Raw genomic sequence first — 13,118 nt, 5'->3', positions numbered from 1 at the left:
GGTATATATTCCACTTACCTTAAGGCCCAGCAAGCTGGAAACACACCCAGAAAGCCTGCTAGAGGATGCCTGAATGGTCAAGGTCATCTCAGTCAGGACACCCAGGGCCACTTTGCTCCCTGCAGTCCTTCCCCACATGGCGTGAGAAATGGCTGCCCTAGGAGGGTATAAAGGTGCAAGGGTGCAGAGGTTCACTGATTACTGGGGAGAGAACAATTCCATGGCTGAAGAAGAAAAATGGAAGTTGAATTCCTGGCCAAAGGAGGTTCCTGGTCCCACCCCATGCCACCCTTGCCCTGGGATGTACTGTCCTTATGGTATGACCTATGAGATCTCAGTGGACTCTATCCTCAGAAATCACAGAGTCCAGGATTGCAAACTGGAGGCCCCGCTGCAAGACCCCGCCCACAAGTGGGTCTTGCCTGGCCTGTAGAGAGCTGGCTGTCTCCCCACATCCCCACCATTCCCCACCGTGGCACCATGGAATCTTCCTTATCTGGTCTATGAAGGCGCTGGAGCTTGCTGCCCCGTATGATCCAGCCCCTCATGTTGTAGGCGGGAGGTGGATGACTGAAGCTCAGAGAGGGAGTAAATGAGCTCAACTTCACACAGCCAATGAGGGGCTGGGTGGAGACCAGACCTTCCAAGGGGCTCCCCGGGCTGTCAGGGAGCACCAAGCACCAGGTGAACCTCCATGCACCGTACAAACATGAAGAAGTGAACCCTCTTGGGGTTCCCCAGGTGGGAAGTGGGGTGTCTTCTTGGGAGGGGGTGAAGCTACTTCTGGTGAGTTTTCCTTGTCTAGGCAGTGCTGCGCCCGTGGCCTGTTTGTTAATAATTACCTGGTTGGGAGACAGTGGGTGGTACTGAGAAGGCCTGGTTTGACCAGTCCTCCTGGGCTTGACAAGACAGAGCTGAGACAGCTACCCAGGGGGTCCACTCCAGGACAGACTGTGCCGTGAGTAACCCTCTGAGACAATGGAGATGAGAGAGCCTCTAGAGGGAGGGTGACAAACTATTCTGTTTTGCTCAAGACTGAGAATTCTTCTAGGACATACTTTCAGTGCTAAAACCAGGAAAGTCCCAGGCAAGCTGGGACACTTGGTCACTCTTGCTAGAGGTGAGAAATACTCAGGCTAGAAAGCCCCCGACCTCAGATCTATGGGCACTGGTGGGTGACTGCCTGGAGACCCAGAAAAGCCTCCCCCAGGGACACACAGCTGGTACAGGGCAGCGCTGACTGGGGGCCAAGGTCTTCTGGCTCCCAATCCAGGTGATCTTGGGGAGTTCATGCCGGAGGGGAGGTGTGTCTGTGAGTGATGCGGTCCTGTGTATGTTTCTAAATGATCCCTCCAACTGCTGAGTGAAGAACAGAGAGCAGAAAGACTAGGAAGCTTTCTGCAAGGGTCTAGGTCAGGGGTCAACAAACCACAGCTTGTAGGTCGAATCTGGCCCACCGCCCATGAGCTAAGAATGCAAGATATAAAATATAAATATAAAATATAAGTGATAAGTATAAAAGGTAAATATACAAAGGGTTGAAAAATCAATAGAGGAACAACATTTTGTGACATAGGAAAATAATATGAAATTCACATTTCAGCGTCCATAAGTGAAGTTTCACTGAAACACAGCCACGCCTGTTCATGCATGTCTGGTCTGAGACTGTTTCCAGCTGCCACAGCAGAGTTGAGTAGTGGCAGCAGAGACTGTGTGGTCTGCAAAACCATAGATATTACTATCTGGCGCTTTGCAGAAAAAGTTTTCTGAGCCCTGGTTGAGGATCATAGCAGTGGAGCGGGGGAGAGGCTGAAGAACCTACAGGAAAGTCTAGGAATTGGAGACCAGCTTGGGCAGCACGGTGAGACCCTGACTCTACAAAAATTTAGCTGGGTGTGGCTGTGCACGCCTGTGGTTACAGCTACTTGGAAGGCTGAAGTGGGAGGATCACTGGAGCTCAGGAAGTCAAGGCTGCAGTGAGCCATGATTACACCATTGCACTCCAGCTTGGGTGACAGAGTGAGACCCTGTCTCAAAAAATAAAATAAAATAAAATAAACCCAACCCTGCAGGCCATGGAAGTGGATTAAATGGATTGTGGGTGGATAGAAGGCTAGAGGCTTTTTGGCCTGACAACCAGATACTGTTGGGACCATTTGATGGGGCAGGAGCAGATGTGGGGGAGAAACTGGAGCATCCTGTCTTGGACAGATGTTCATTATGAAAAGGGTACCAATTCTATCCCCGCAACTTTGTCCTGATCCTCACTTTAATAAGTGAGGACACTTATTAAACATCCATGTCCTCATCTGTACAGGGTAACAATACAAAGACCAGTTCTACTGATCTCTACAGGAGTGGGAGGGTCTAACTAAATGGCATGAAAGTGGTTTGTAAACGATATAAAGCATTCCACAGATGTTTGTGGAGCAGACACTGAAATAAACTCTGAGGATTGCCATCCTCTGTGCAAAACCACTGTGCTAATGAAATCAACTCATCTGAAAGAGAAGTGTGGGAGAAGCAGCACCTGAGTCTGGGGATGTGGGTTCTGGCTAGGATATTTGTCAGGTAGGTGACTTGGGTGAGTCACTTTGGGAGTCTTCGTTTCCTGCTCTGTTGGGTGAGAATGGAGTCTAGTGCTGTGCAGAGCTCACACAGGTGGGAAGCACAATGACATGATGGATGCGAGGAGTGTGCCTTGCATGTCTAAAGCATTGCCATCCAATAGTGTTGCTGTCACCATACATGTGGAAGGTGGTGGGCGTTACATTGCCTTTCACAAGCTCATCTGCAGGAGTTGAGGGTGTCACTCACGATCTCCGGGTGCTGGCCCCCTGCCCGCCTTCTCAGCAGGGCCAGGTGTTCTGCTGGGGGAATTTCCTGGGCATTCTCTTCCCTCCCATAGGCCTGAGAGTGCAGAGGATGCATCTTATCGACTACCTGCTCCTCCTGCTGGTTGGACTACTGGCCCTTTCTCATGGCCAGCTGCACGTTGAGCATGATGGTGAGAGTTGCAGTAACAGCTCCTCCCACCGGCAGATTCTAGAGACAGGTGAGGGCTCCCCCAGCCTCAAGATCGCCCCTGCCAATGCTGACTTTGCCTTCCGCTTCTACTACCTGATCGCTTCGGAGACCCCGGGGAAGAACATCTTTTTCTCCCCGCTGAGCATCTCGGCCGCCTACGCTATGCTTTCCCTGGGGGCCTGCTCACACAGCCGCAGTCAGATCCTCGAGGGCCTGGGCTTCAACCTCACGGAGCTGTCTGAGTCCGACATCCACAGGGGCTTCCAGCACCTCCTGCACACTATCAGCCTCCCCGGTCATGGGCTGGAAACACGCGTGGGCAGTGCTCTGTTCCTGAGCCACAACCTGAAGTTCCTTGCAAAATTCCTGAATGACACCACGGCCTTCTATGAGGCCAAACTCTTCCACACCAACTTCTACGACACTGTGGGCACAATCCAGCTTATCAACGACCACGTCAAGAAGGAAACTCGAGGGAAGATTGTGGATTTGGTCAGTGAGCTCAAGAAGGACGTCTTGATGGTGCTGGTGAATTACATTTACTTCAAAGGTGAGAGTCAGATCATTGGTGTGTGCTAAATCCACACCCCCACCTCCAACCCCCTAATTTGTTGACTGGTTAAATATATTTTTACAAAAGGGTAAGTAAAAAGGTTGAGTTTGATAGAGTTAAGCAGCCCTCAGAGAATGCAATGTTAGAATGTTGTATGTTGAAGACTCTGTAGTATTGAGGTTTCCATTCCTTCCTATCTTTAGACATATTTTCTTATTTATTTTCTTAATAAAAGTAATGTACAAAATGCATTCTAGCCAGTGATCATGAGTTGAATTGCTGGATTCATATCTGAGCTCAGCCTCTACCAACAGTGCAAACAGGTCAGCTTGTTTGCTCAAAGCAAGGATAAGAAAAATCTCTACTTCAAAGGTTGGCTTTGAGGATGAAATGATTAACCCATGTGTATACTCCTTATAAAAGGATCTAAAGAGATGGACAAACTACAGCCCCTGGGCCAAATGTGTTCAGCCAGTGGTTTTGTAAATAAAGTTTTATTGGCACACAGCCAGGCCCATTCATTTATGTATTGTCTGTGGCTGATTTCATGCTACAATGGCAGATTGATTCATTACTGCAGAGATGGAATGATCTGCAATGCCTAAAAGAGTTAATATCTCTATTAACTCTTTTGTTTGTTGACCCCTACCCATTTTATGTACTCAATAAATAGCAACTATAATTCATCTAATGATAACAATGCTCATTTTGAAGCTTTAAAAATTTGTAAAAGCATAAAGGAGAAAGTAGACATAATCTCTAGCCCTACCACTCAGAAGCAACAAATGTTAATGTTTTAGCATCTTTTCTTCACCTTCCATTCACACACACATACGTCCACACAGTTGATATCACAGTGTGCGAACAATTTTGTACAGTGTGGATTAGTCAGGGTTTCATCAGAGAAGGAAAGCCATCTCAAGTCAATGGTAAGGAGATTGTTCTAGGAATTAGGCCCCACACAACTGTGGCTGGGAAAGTGAAGATCTAGAGGAAAGAAGAGTTGGGAGGACAGAGAGAAAGTTGCCGATGCAAGTGGACAAGTCAGAGCTTGGAGAGGAATTTATATGCCAGGCTCATCCAGCCATCAGAGTGCCACCATGGAGGGGAGCATCACTGCGTAGTTTCTGGTGGTAGCCTGGGGCTGCTGTTGTTTAGTGGGGTTAGAGTTGGGAAAAGGAGCTTGGAAACAAGCAGGGGCAAACTGGAATACACAAAGCACTGCTGAGTCTGACCATCGTCATATCTGACCACCAGGGCCTTCAGAGAGCAATTTACTTTGAAATCTCACAGTTCTAACCAGCTTGAACCCAGAATTTACAGGGAATAAAATTCTAGGGAGCAACTCCCAGCCTAATGATTCAGCCAAATTAGTTATTCCATGTAATTTGCATGTGGAATTTTCATGCACTATTGAAAACTTTTTTTAAAAAACTTTGTTTTGAGGCTGCGCGTAGTGGCTCACACCTATAATTCTAGCACTTTGGGAGGCCAAGGCAGGCATATCTTAAAATCAGGAGTTCAAGACCAGCCTGGCCAGCATGGCAAAACCCTGTCTCTACTAATAATACAAAAAAAAAAAAAAATTAGCCAGGCTTCATGGCACATGCCTGTAATCCCAGCTACTCAGGAGGCTGAGGCAGGAGAATCGCTTGAACCCAGGAAGTGGAGGTTGCTGAGATTGCGACACTGCACTCTGGCCTGGGCGACAGAAAGAGACTCCATCTCCAAAAAAGAAACTTTGCTTTGAAATAACAAAACTTTTAAACTTAAAAAAAAATTAACTAAGGAAGGAAGTGAAACAGTAGTACGGGTTTCACTGTCAGGAAGACATTGATTATAATTCCAGATCCCTTGCTTTTCCCTGGACGAAAATTCCTGGCATGGAGACCTCAGTCCATTCACCCTACCTGCCACCACCTCATTGCACATCGCCTGCTGTCCTTGCTTCCCTCCTCACACTGCATGGCCATCATTGTGGTCACTTCCTTGCAAACACTCTGAAGTCTTAACTTCCTTGGTTTCCTTCCCTCTATCATACTTACCCTCCAAAACTGCAAACCTGCTTAAACCTAAAGGTCTAACTCGTCTACATCTGCACCCAGCAGCTGAATGTGGTTGAAGAAAAACATCCAACTAGACTGATGGTCTCACTTGATATTTGTGAATGTAAATCTTCATTGATCTCTCTACACTGTCCAGCAATCCTACTTACATATCTCCACTCTCCAAAACTACTAAAATAACAGATTCATCCTTCTCAAATGTCCTCCCCACTCACGACTTTCACTTAAAAATCTTGTCTCACTCGTCATTGAGAAAATAGAATCAGTTAAACAGGAAATCTCTCATCTTCTCATCTCTAAATCTACTCACCTCCAAATCTTCTCACCTCCAAATCTACTCACCTCCCTGCGTTTGAACCCACAAGCTCAGACGTCCTCCTCTCATCATGGCAGTAGTGACCCACCTCTCATGGAAGGCCAACCCCTCTGCTCACACTCTGCTATCTCCTCTCTCCTTCTCAAGGATGCTTACCTAACAATGAACCCCTCTTTCCAGCATCCCTGGTTTCTTCTCTATCAATCCTATTCACATATTAGAAAATGAACATCCTCTGCTATCTCTCATTTTAAAATTTAAATGAGGCCTAAGGGATCCATTCCCCAGGCATGTCAGGTTTTGAATGGTCAAAATGGGACACCTTGATGAGCTCATAGGGCAGGATCTGGAGCTACTCTTTCAGTAGCTCAGAACACCAGGTGGCCTTCTCTGGCTGGAGGACTGACTCTGTGGCCCACAGATGTCCTGTACCTTCTTTTCATCTTCCCTTCAGCCCTGTGGGAGAAACCATTCATTTCCTCGAGGACCACTCCCAAAGACTTCTATGTTGATGAGAATACAACAGTCCAGGTGCCCATGATGCTGCAGGACCAGGAGCACCACTGGTATCTTCATGACAGATACTTGCCCTGCTCAGTGCTACGGATGAATTACAAAGGAGATGCAACTGTGTTTTTCATTCTCCCTAACGAAGGCAAAATGAGGGAAATTGAAGAGGTTTTGACTCCAGAGATGCTAATGAGGTGGAACAACTTGTTGCAGAAGAGGTAATCAGTGTGCTGTGTGGGCTGAATCTACAGTACTATCCATCAAATATACCTTTCTAATGAAAGACAGTGCCCCAAAATAGGGAGTGATTGCCAATTATGAGAGAATTCTCACTTGCTCTGAGACCTTCCATGGGCTTCCTTTAAATGATGAACTCTCCTATTATATTTAAAATATGACTTCTCCCTCATTAGGGAAAAAAGAACCACAGTAGGAGTTCAGAGTCCTGGTTCTAGACATAGCTCTTCCACTGCACAAGACTTGGGTAAAGTGACTCTGACTCTTGGGGGGTTACCTCTGTGCAATGAAGAGGCAGCCCCCTCTGGCCCAGAAGGTTGACTAAGCTGCCATAGCGCGATTCAAACAAACTCCATCCACCCACCCAAGAAATTAACAGGAAGGCTTCCCATCATGCTGGCTATGATTGGAAAAAGTCTTCAACCATATATAAGAAAAGGATCCTAGCCCAAGGGCACATGTGAATAGAAAAATCACACAACTTTCATGGTGGAGGGAATCCAATACAAAGAAATTAGCTGGTTCACAAAGAGTAAAACCCACAGGGCTATAACAGAGGCAAGGGCAAAACTGCCACCTGGCGAGACTTACATCTGTCTCCCTGGGCGCCTGAACACCCACAGAAAGCAACCTCTGAAGAGGGGCTACCACAGACAGGAGATCCCACAGACAGCAGGCCCTGGGGACAAAGGAACCTGGCCTTTCAACACCCGTTTGTGGGAGGTAGTCTGAGCCAAAGCTGTTTGTGGGGATAGAACTCAGATGGAATACAGCCAGCTAAAGAGGGCCACCAAGGAGGGCTGTGCCCAGCAGGGATCCTGGCTTGTTCATTAATCTAATGTTTTAACCCAATGCCCCTTTCAGGAATTTTTACAAGAAGCTAGAGTTGCATTTCCCCAGGTTCTCCATTTCTGGCTCCTATGTATTAGATCAGATTTTGCCCAGGCTGGGCTTCGTGGATCTGTTCTCCAAGTGGGCTGACTTATCTGGCATCACCAAACAGCGAAAACTGGAGGCATCCAAAGTAAGTCATCAACCCCTAGAGAACTCGGTGGGGCACTTGTGCCCATGGGAGTTGCCAGGCGATGGGGCTCCCAAGCTGCCACATGGAGTCTCAGAGCCTGAGTGTGTTCAGTCATCTACAGACATCAGCATCCACCAGTCAACCAGCCCTGGACGTGGTGCTCGGTGCTGGGATATAGTGTCGAATCAGCCCCCCAACTCAGACAGCTCTCCCAGACGAGTCAGAGATACAACGTCTTCATAGAGAGATACATGCAATGATAGAAAATGGAGGCGAGGCCGGGCATGGTAACTCACACATGTAATCCCAGCACTTTGGGAGGCAGAGGCGAGCAGATCACTTGAAGTCAGGAGTTCGAGACCAGTCTGGCCAAAATGGTGAAACTTCAACTCTACTAAAAATACAAAAATTAGCCTGGTGTGGTGGCAGGTGGTAGGCACCTGTAATCCCAGCTACTCAGGAGGCTGAGGTAGGAGAATCACTTGAGGCTGGGAGGTGGAGGTTGCAATGTGTCCAGAGATCAGGCCACTGCACTGCAGCCTGGGTGACAGAGTGAGTGAGACTCCATCTAAAAAAAAAAAAAAAAAAAAAAAAAAGAAAAGAAAAGAAAAAAGAAGGAAAGAAAAAAAAGGAGGAAACAGAGAGGAGAGACACAGGTGAGCTGCACTGGGTGCATCTGTACGAGGGAGACTTCGTAGATGAGAGAAAGAGACTCAAGACTTCTGCTAAGAAAAGTGCGCGAGGGGGTAGAGCCTTGGGTGTGAGCTTGAATTCTGGTTCTTCCTCTTATGTTATTGAAGGGGTACTAGTTTCTGAATTTATATTCCTCACTTTTAAAATGGGCATCATACTGCTGACCTCATAGGATGGCTATGAAGATCAAATAAGATGCATGCAAAGCCCCGAGCACAGAGCTAGCGCTCATTTAATGAGAGCTGCCGTGACTGTGTGTGGCAGGAGGTCTCCAGCTCAAAAATCCTCCCAAATGAAATTCTTGCTGTGTTATCCCCAAGAAATGACCTCGCAGGCTATAAAGGGCAATGTATTCCCTAGCAGTTTCTGACTCTCGCAGTCTTGTCCAGGCCCCCTCTCTTGCTGGCTTGGAGATAATGCTTGTGATTTTCCTCCCAGAGTTTCCACAAGGCCACCTTGGATGTGGATGAGGCTGGCACCGAGGCTGCAGCAGCCACCGGCTTTGCGGTCAAATTCTTCTCTGCCCAGACCAATCGCCATGTCCTGCGGTTCAACCGGCCCTTCCTTGTGGTGATCTTTTCCACCAGCACCCAGAGTGTCCTCTTTCTGGGCAAGGTCGTCGACCCCACGAAACCATAGCCCTCCCAGGGCTGCTCATCTGTTCCGAGCAGGAGGATGTGGCAGGGGAGGGCTGGGTGTGAGTAGTTCTGTGTTTAGAGTAGGGGACGAGGAAGACGCCGAAGGTCCAGGAGTCCAGGACAGCAGGTGCTGGCTGGTGGGGAGTGGGGAGCGGCACTGAGATGGGCAGGGCCTGGACATTCCACACCCTGGCGCTGTGCAGCCTCTGGCAGAGCATCCAACCTCTTGGAGCAAGTTTCTGCCTCTGGAAAGGGGGCGGGCCCTTTCCACAACAGGGTTGTTGTTCCGAGTAAACAACACGATGCCACGAAGACCCTGGTTCAGTGTCTCGTATGTGGTAGACACTCAATAAATGCATCCTCTGCCTGCCCCTCCGAGGTTTGCCCCAGACTCCCTTGGCAGACCTGGTCCCAGACACAAGGTATGAGGAGCTCCAAGTCCCGCTCCAGCAGGTTACCCAGGTTTATGGGAAGGGGACAGGGTGTGGGCAGTCAGCTGCCTCAGGCAGGGCTAGTAGCTTGCTCCAGAGCAGGGGCTGAGAAAGCCACGGAAGGGCAGACACCACCAGGGCGGCTTCCACAGGGACCTGGTCAGAAGAGCCCAGTGAGGCACTGCCCCCTCCTGTGGCTACGGAGATGTGGCCCGTGGCTCTCCCAGGATAGTGGCTGTGGCCACAGAGCACATTGCAGACCCAGAGGCTCTTGCTTTTGCATCCAGGCTCTGTGCTCTGGATCTTCGGGCAAATCCTCGCCCTGTTGGCCCTCAGTTTCCCCACCTTTCTGACCCAGGTGGTCCAGCTCAGACTGGTTGAGTATGTGGAGTGGACCCACCCAGAGTCTGTGAGAATAAATCACCCCTTCCACAGGGCAAGGCAGGTGAATGGGATGTGGTTCTGTTTGCTCTGAGCCTCGGTGATGTCTGGCAAATGCATTTCTCTGGGCCGGACCCTGTGATTTTCTTGGTGGCCAGGACATCAGAGGCAGCTGGGTTCCAGCACCGTCTCCAGCCCTTGACCATGGACACGGAGTTCCCGGGACAGTTAGAGCTGGGAACGACCCAGCCAGGAAGAAGGTCTCCTTTCCTTTTCCTCGGCCCAGCTCACCCTGTGCCTTCAGGGCCAGCACAACAGTTCCCACACACTCTCCTATCAGCGCTGATCCTCCTGCCAGGCGGGCCATTTCACTCCCACTCGGTGGTGTCCAGGTTGCCAGCATGTTCAAAACCAGAATTCCTGGGTTCAAGTCCCAGCTGTGCTCCTTAGAAGCTGTGTGATCCTGGGGAAGTCATTTCACGTCTCTGGGCCTCAGTATATTCATCTATAAACTGGGATGATGATAACACTACTGACCTCATAGGGCTGTTGGGAGGATTAAACAGTGACTGTATATGTCAAGTCTCACAACAGTGCTATGCAAACATTAGCTATATTATTATTACCCTCATTCCAGCAGCCCTGACAGTCTGTGCTGCCACCACAGGCTCTGAGCTGGGGGTCTCTCCACAAAATCCCACTGCCATCTGGGGACCCCAAACCTTTTTCATGTTGCCACTTTCGCTACTCAGGAAAATTGACACTGAATCCTCACAAGGGGAAGTTCCCAAAAGGCAGAAGATTTATAGGCCCTTCTCACCACAGTGGTGCCTGAAGTTCCTAACTGAGCTTCCGGAAGTTTTTCTAAATAAGCGTTCAGCTCTCAGCTCTCCTCTCTTGGTAGATCTAGTGGGGGCGGAATCTTCCCCCAGAGTCTGTCCTGGACTGAAAGATTGGGCGCTGTTACTTTAGGAACAGCTCAAAGAATCTTCTAGGCTTTGGGGATCGTGGCTGCTTGCCATGTGCACTCTAGGGCACTTGCTCAGTGTCCAGGAGGCCCAGGGCCGATACTGAAAACTCAGCCATGGACTTCAGAACAAGACCCAGCTGGCCCAGGCTCTTGGCTCTGGCAAGCGGGATGTCTCACTGTCACAAACCCAGAATTTTCACCAAGGAGAAGGTGACCAGGGGAACAGGCCGGAGAGCTGCCTCCGGTGTTGATGATTGTTTAAGAGTCAAAATATTCCAGTAATTGTGTGACATGGGGTTCCCTGGCCCAAATAGTGCTGCAACCACAGGAATAGGCTCGCTGCCAGGAAGCCAGGAAACCAGGAAACCGATATTTGGAGCAATAGACAGACTACTCTTGTATTGTGGAAAAGTCCTTGCGGAAGGGAGGAAGATGGAAGGGGAAAGCCCAAAGGGGTTCCTCTCCCTTCCTGCCCCTAAAACATAGCCCTGAGCTCGACATGAGTGCAGCCTCAGGAGAACTTGACGAGGAAATGTTCTGTAAAGGAAATTGCCTGGCGAGGCCATTTTGAGTTAGTTATACCAGCTCTGGGCTTCACTCAGGAGAAGCTGTCCAGTAAATGCCTGAGGGCACCCAAGGCCTCTGGGGCTCAGGGGAATGCACGCCTTCGTTTCTACCCCTTGATTTTATTGGCTGAAAAGCAAACCTGCTAGCTCAAAGAGTGATTCATTTCCCCCTGTGCCTTCTGGGAAGTTGGATTCTGTTTTTCAACAATCAGGCAAGAAATAAAGTAAGGCCCAGGCTGACTCGCTCCCTCCTCTGCCCCCACAGAGGCAGGTGGGTGAGTGAATTCCAGAGTGGAAGACAAGCCTCAAAGAAGGCCAAGGTCTAGGGTTACTATGGCAACAGCACGGCAGGGGGTGGTGATGTTGAATGACCGCGGCCCTGATGTGATGAAGGAGAGAGAAAGGAAGCAAGTCATCTTCGATTCAGCCTTGAGAGTGAAGCCTCCTTATTCTGATTAATCTCAACCCTCCACTACTCAAAAATAGCCGATGGCTCCGTATTGCCTACAAAATAAGGTTCAAAGCCTCTATCTACAGTCAAGGCCCTCCCTGATCTGGTCACCTCCTGCCTGTTCTGCCTCAGTTCCTCCTCTTGCTCTCATGTACCCAGTGGCTGCAGTCACAGAAAGTCTTGTTTTGCCAGGTTTCCCATAGCGTCCCACCTCTAAGAATCTGCACTCTCTCAAGATCTCACAGAAACCCCTCAGCTCCCTAAGGCAGACTGTCATCCCACCATCAGAATGGTTGACCTGATAAGAATGTTTGCCCCCACCCCCACCATCGCTATTAGACATTTCAAAGGTGGGGCCCTGTTCACCCTGCATTCCCTCAGCCCACCTGGCCTCAGTGCCAACTGGATATGAGAGAGGCCCAACTGGTATTTGTTGCATGAACGAATGAATAAATGAATGAATGGATAGAAAAGGTTGAGCCAGGAGCAAGGTCACCGACTATTTGTTCTGCATCACCACCCCTTGACATGGCCCTGGAATTGATTGGACAAATATTTAGTTCAGCTCCTCAGATTTCAAAACGCCCTTTTGGAGCGTTAAAAAAAATTAAAAATTAAAAAGACTTCATGCGGGAGATCTTGCCTCTTTAGAGCAGTGCCTGAGTCCAGTTTTCCCATTGCTGCTCACCTGTGGGGTCTCTCATTCGTGTAGCCCTTGTTACACCACTAGAGAGGTGTATCTCTCAATAGCAGCAGTGAGCGTTCGGAGGAACCCTGCATGTTTGTGAGTTCAGAAGTTATCTTCCAGCAGAAAAACAAGGTCTTTCTGTACTTTGCAACTGGGGGAAAGGGCAGAGAAAGCCAATGTGAGTGGCAGTGATATAGCCTAGTGGAAGGTGACAAGTTTGCGTGACTACAGTAAATTGGTGTGTAGAGAAATGCAGCATGGGTTTATTCAGTTTTTCATTCTTTCATTCAACAGCTAGTTACAGAGTGGGCTTTGGTTGTGTTTGAGATAGGAGAAAACAAACTTTTTCAAGTTCTCAACACTACAGTTCACCTCTGGTCACCAAAATGTGTGTGGAATTTCTCCAACCACCAAATTGTCCAGCAGACACTAACTGGGTGTCCTGCAGTTCAATTCAATTCAATTCCAACACTTTATACCTGGAGATAACATCAGATCCCATCCGTTTAGGGCTCTGTTGCACTAGACTGCCCCCACTTCAGATGCCAGTTGCAAGTAGTAGGCTGT

The 13,118-nt window shown here is 48.9% G+C and overlaps 1 protein-coding gene across 2 annotated transcripts; it reads left to right on the top strand.

The window, feature by feature from the left end:
* Positions 1-859: 859 nt before the first annotated feature.
* Positions 860-9,376, top strand: SERPINA4 (serpin family A member 4). Of its 2 annotated transcripts, none has more exons than XM_003902220.5 (5): positions 860-958; positions 2,909-3,577; positions 6,417-6,690; positions 7,574-7,733; positions 8,865-9,376. In XM_003902220.5, exons 2-5 carry the CDS (start codon positions 2,926-2,928, stop codon positions 9,063-9,065), a joined length of 1,287 nt encoding a protein of 428 aa, XP_003902269.1. In that variant the 5' UTR covers positions 860-958; positions 2,909-2,925; the 3' UTR covers positions 9,066-9,376. The 2 variants fall into 2 exon arrangements, with proteins under 2 accessions (XP_003902269.1, XP_003902271.1); XM_003902222.4 differs by having other exon boundaries at positions 880-1,120.
* The last annotated feature ends 3,742 nt before the right edge of the window (positions 9,377-13,118 follow it).

Source organism: Papio anubis, chromosome 7, assembly GCF_008728515.1.
Source record: "Papio anubis isolate 15944 chromosome 7, Panubis1.0, whole genome shotgun sequence".
Lineage (NCBI taxonomy): Eukaryota > Metazoa > Chordata > Mammalia > Primates > Cercopithecidae > Papio > Papio anubis.
This window is presented reverse-complemented; position numbering and strand designations above follow the sequence as displayed.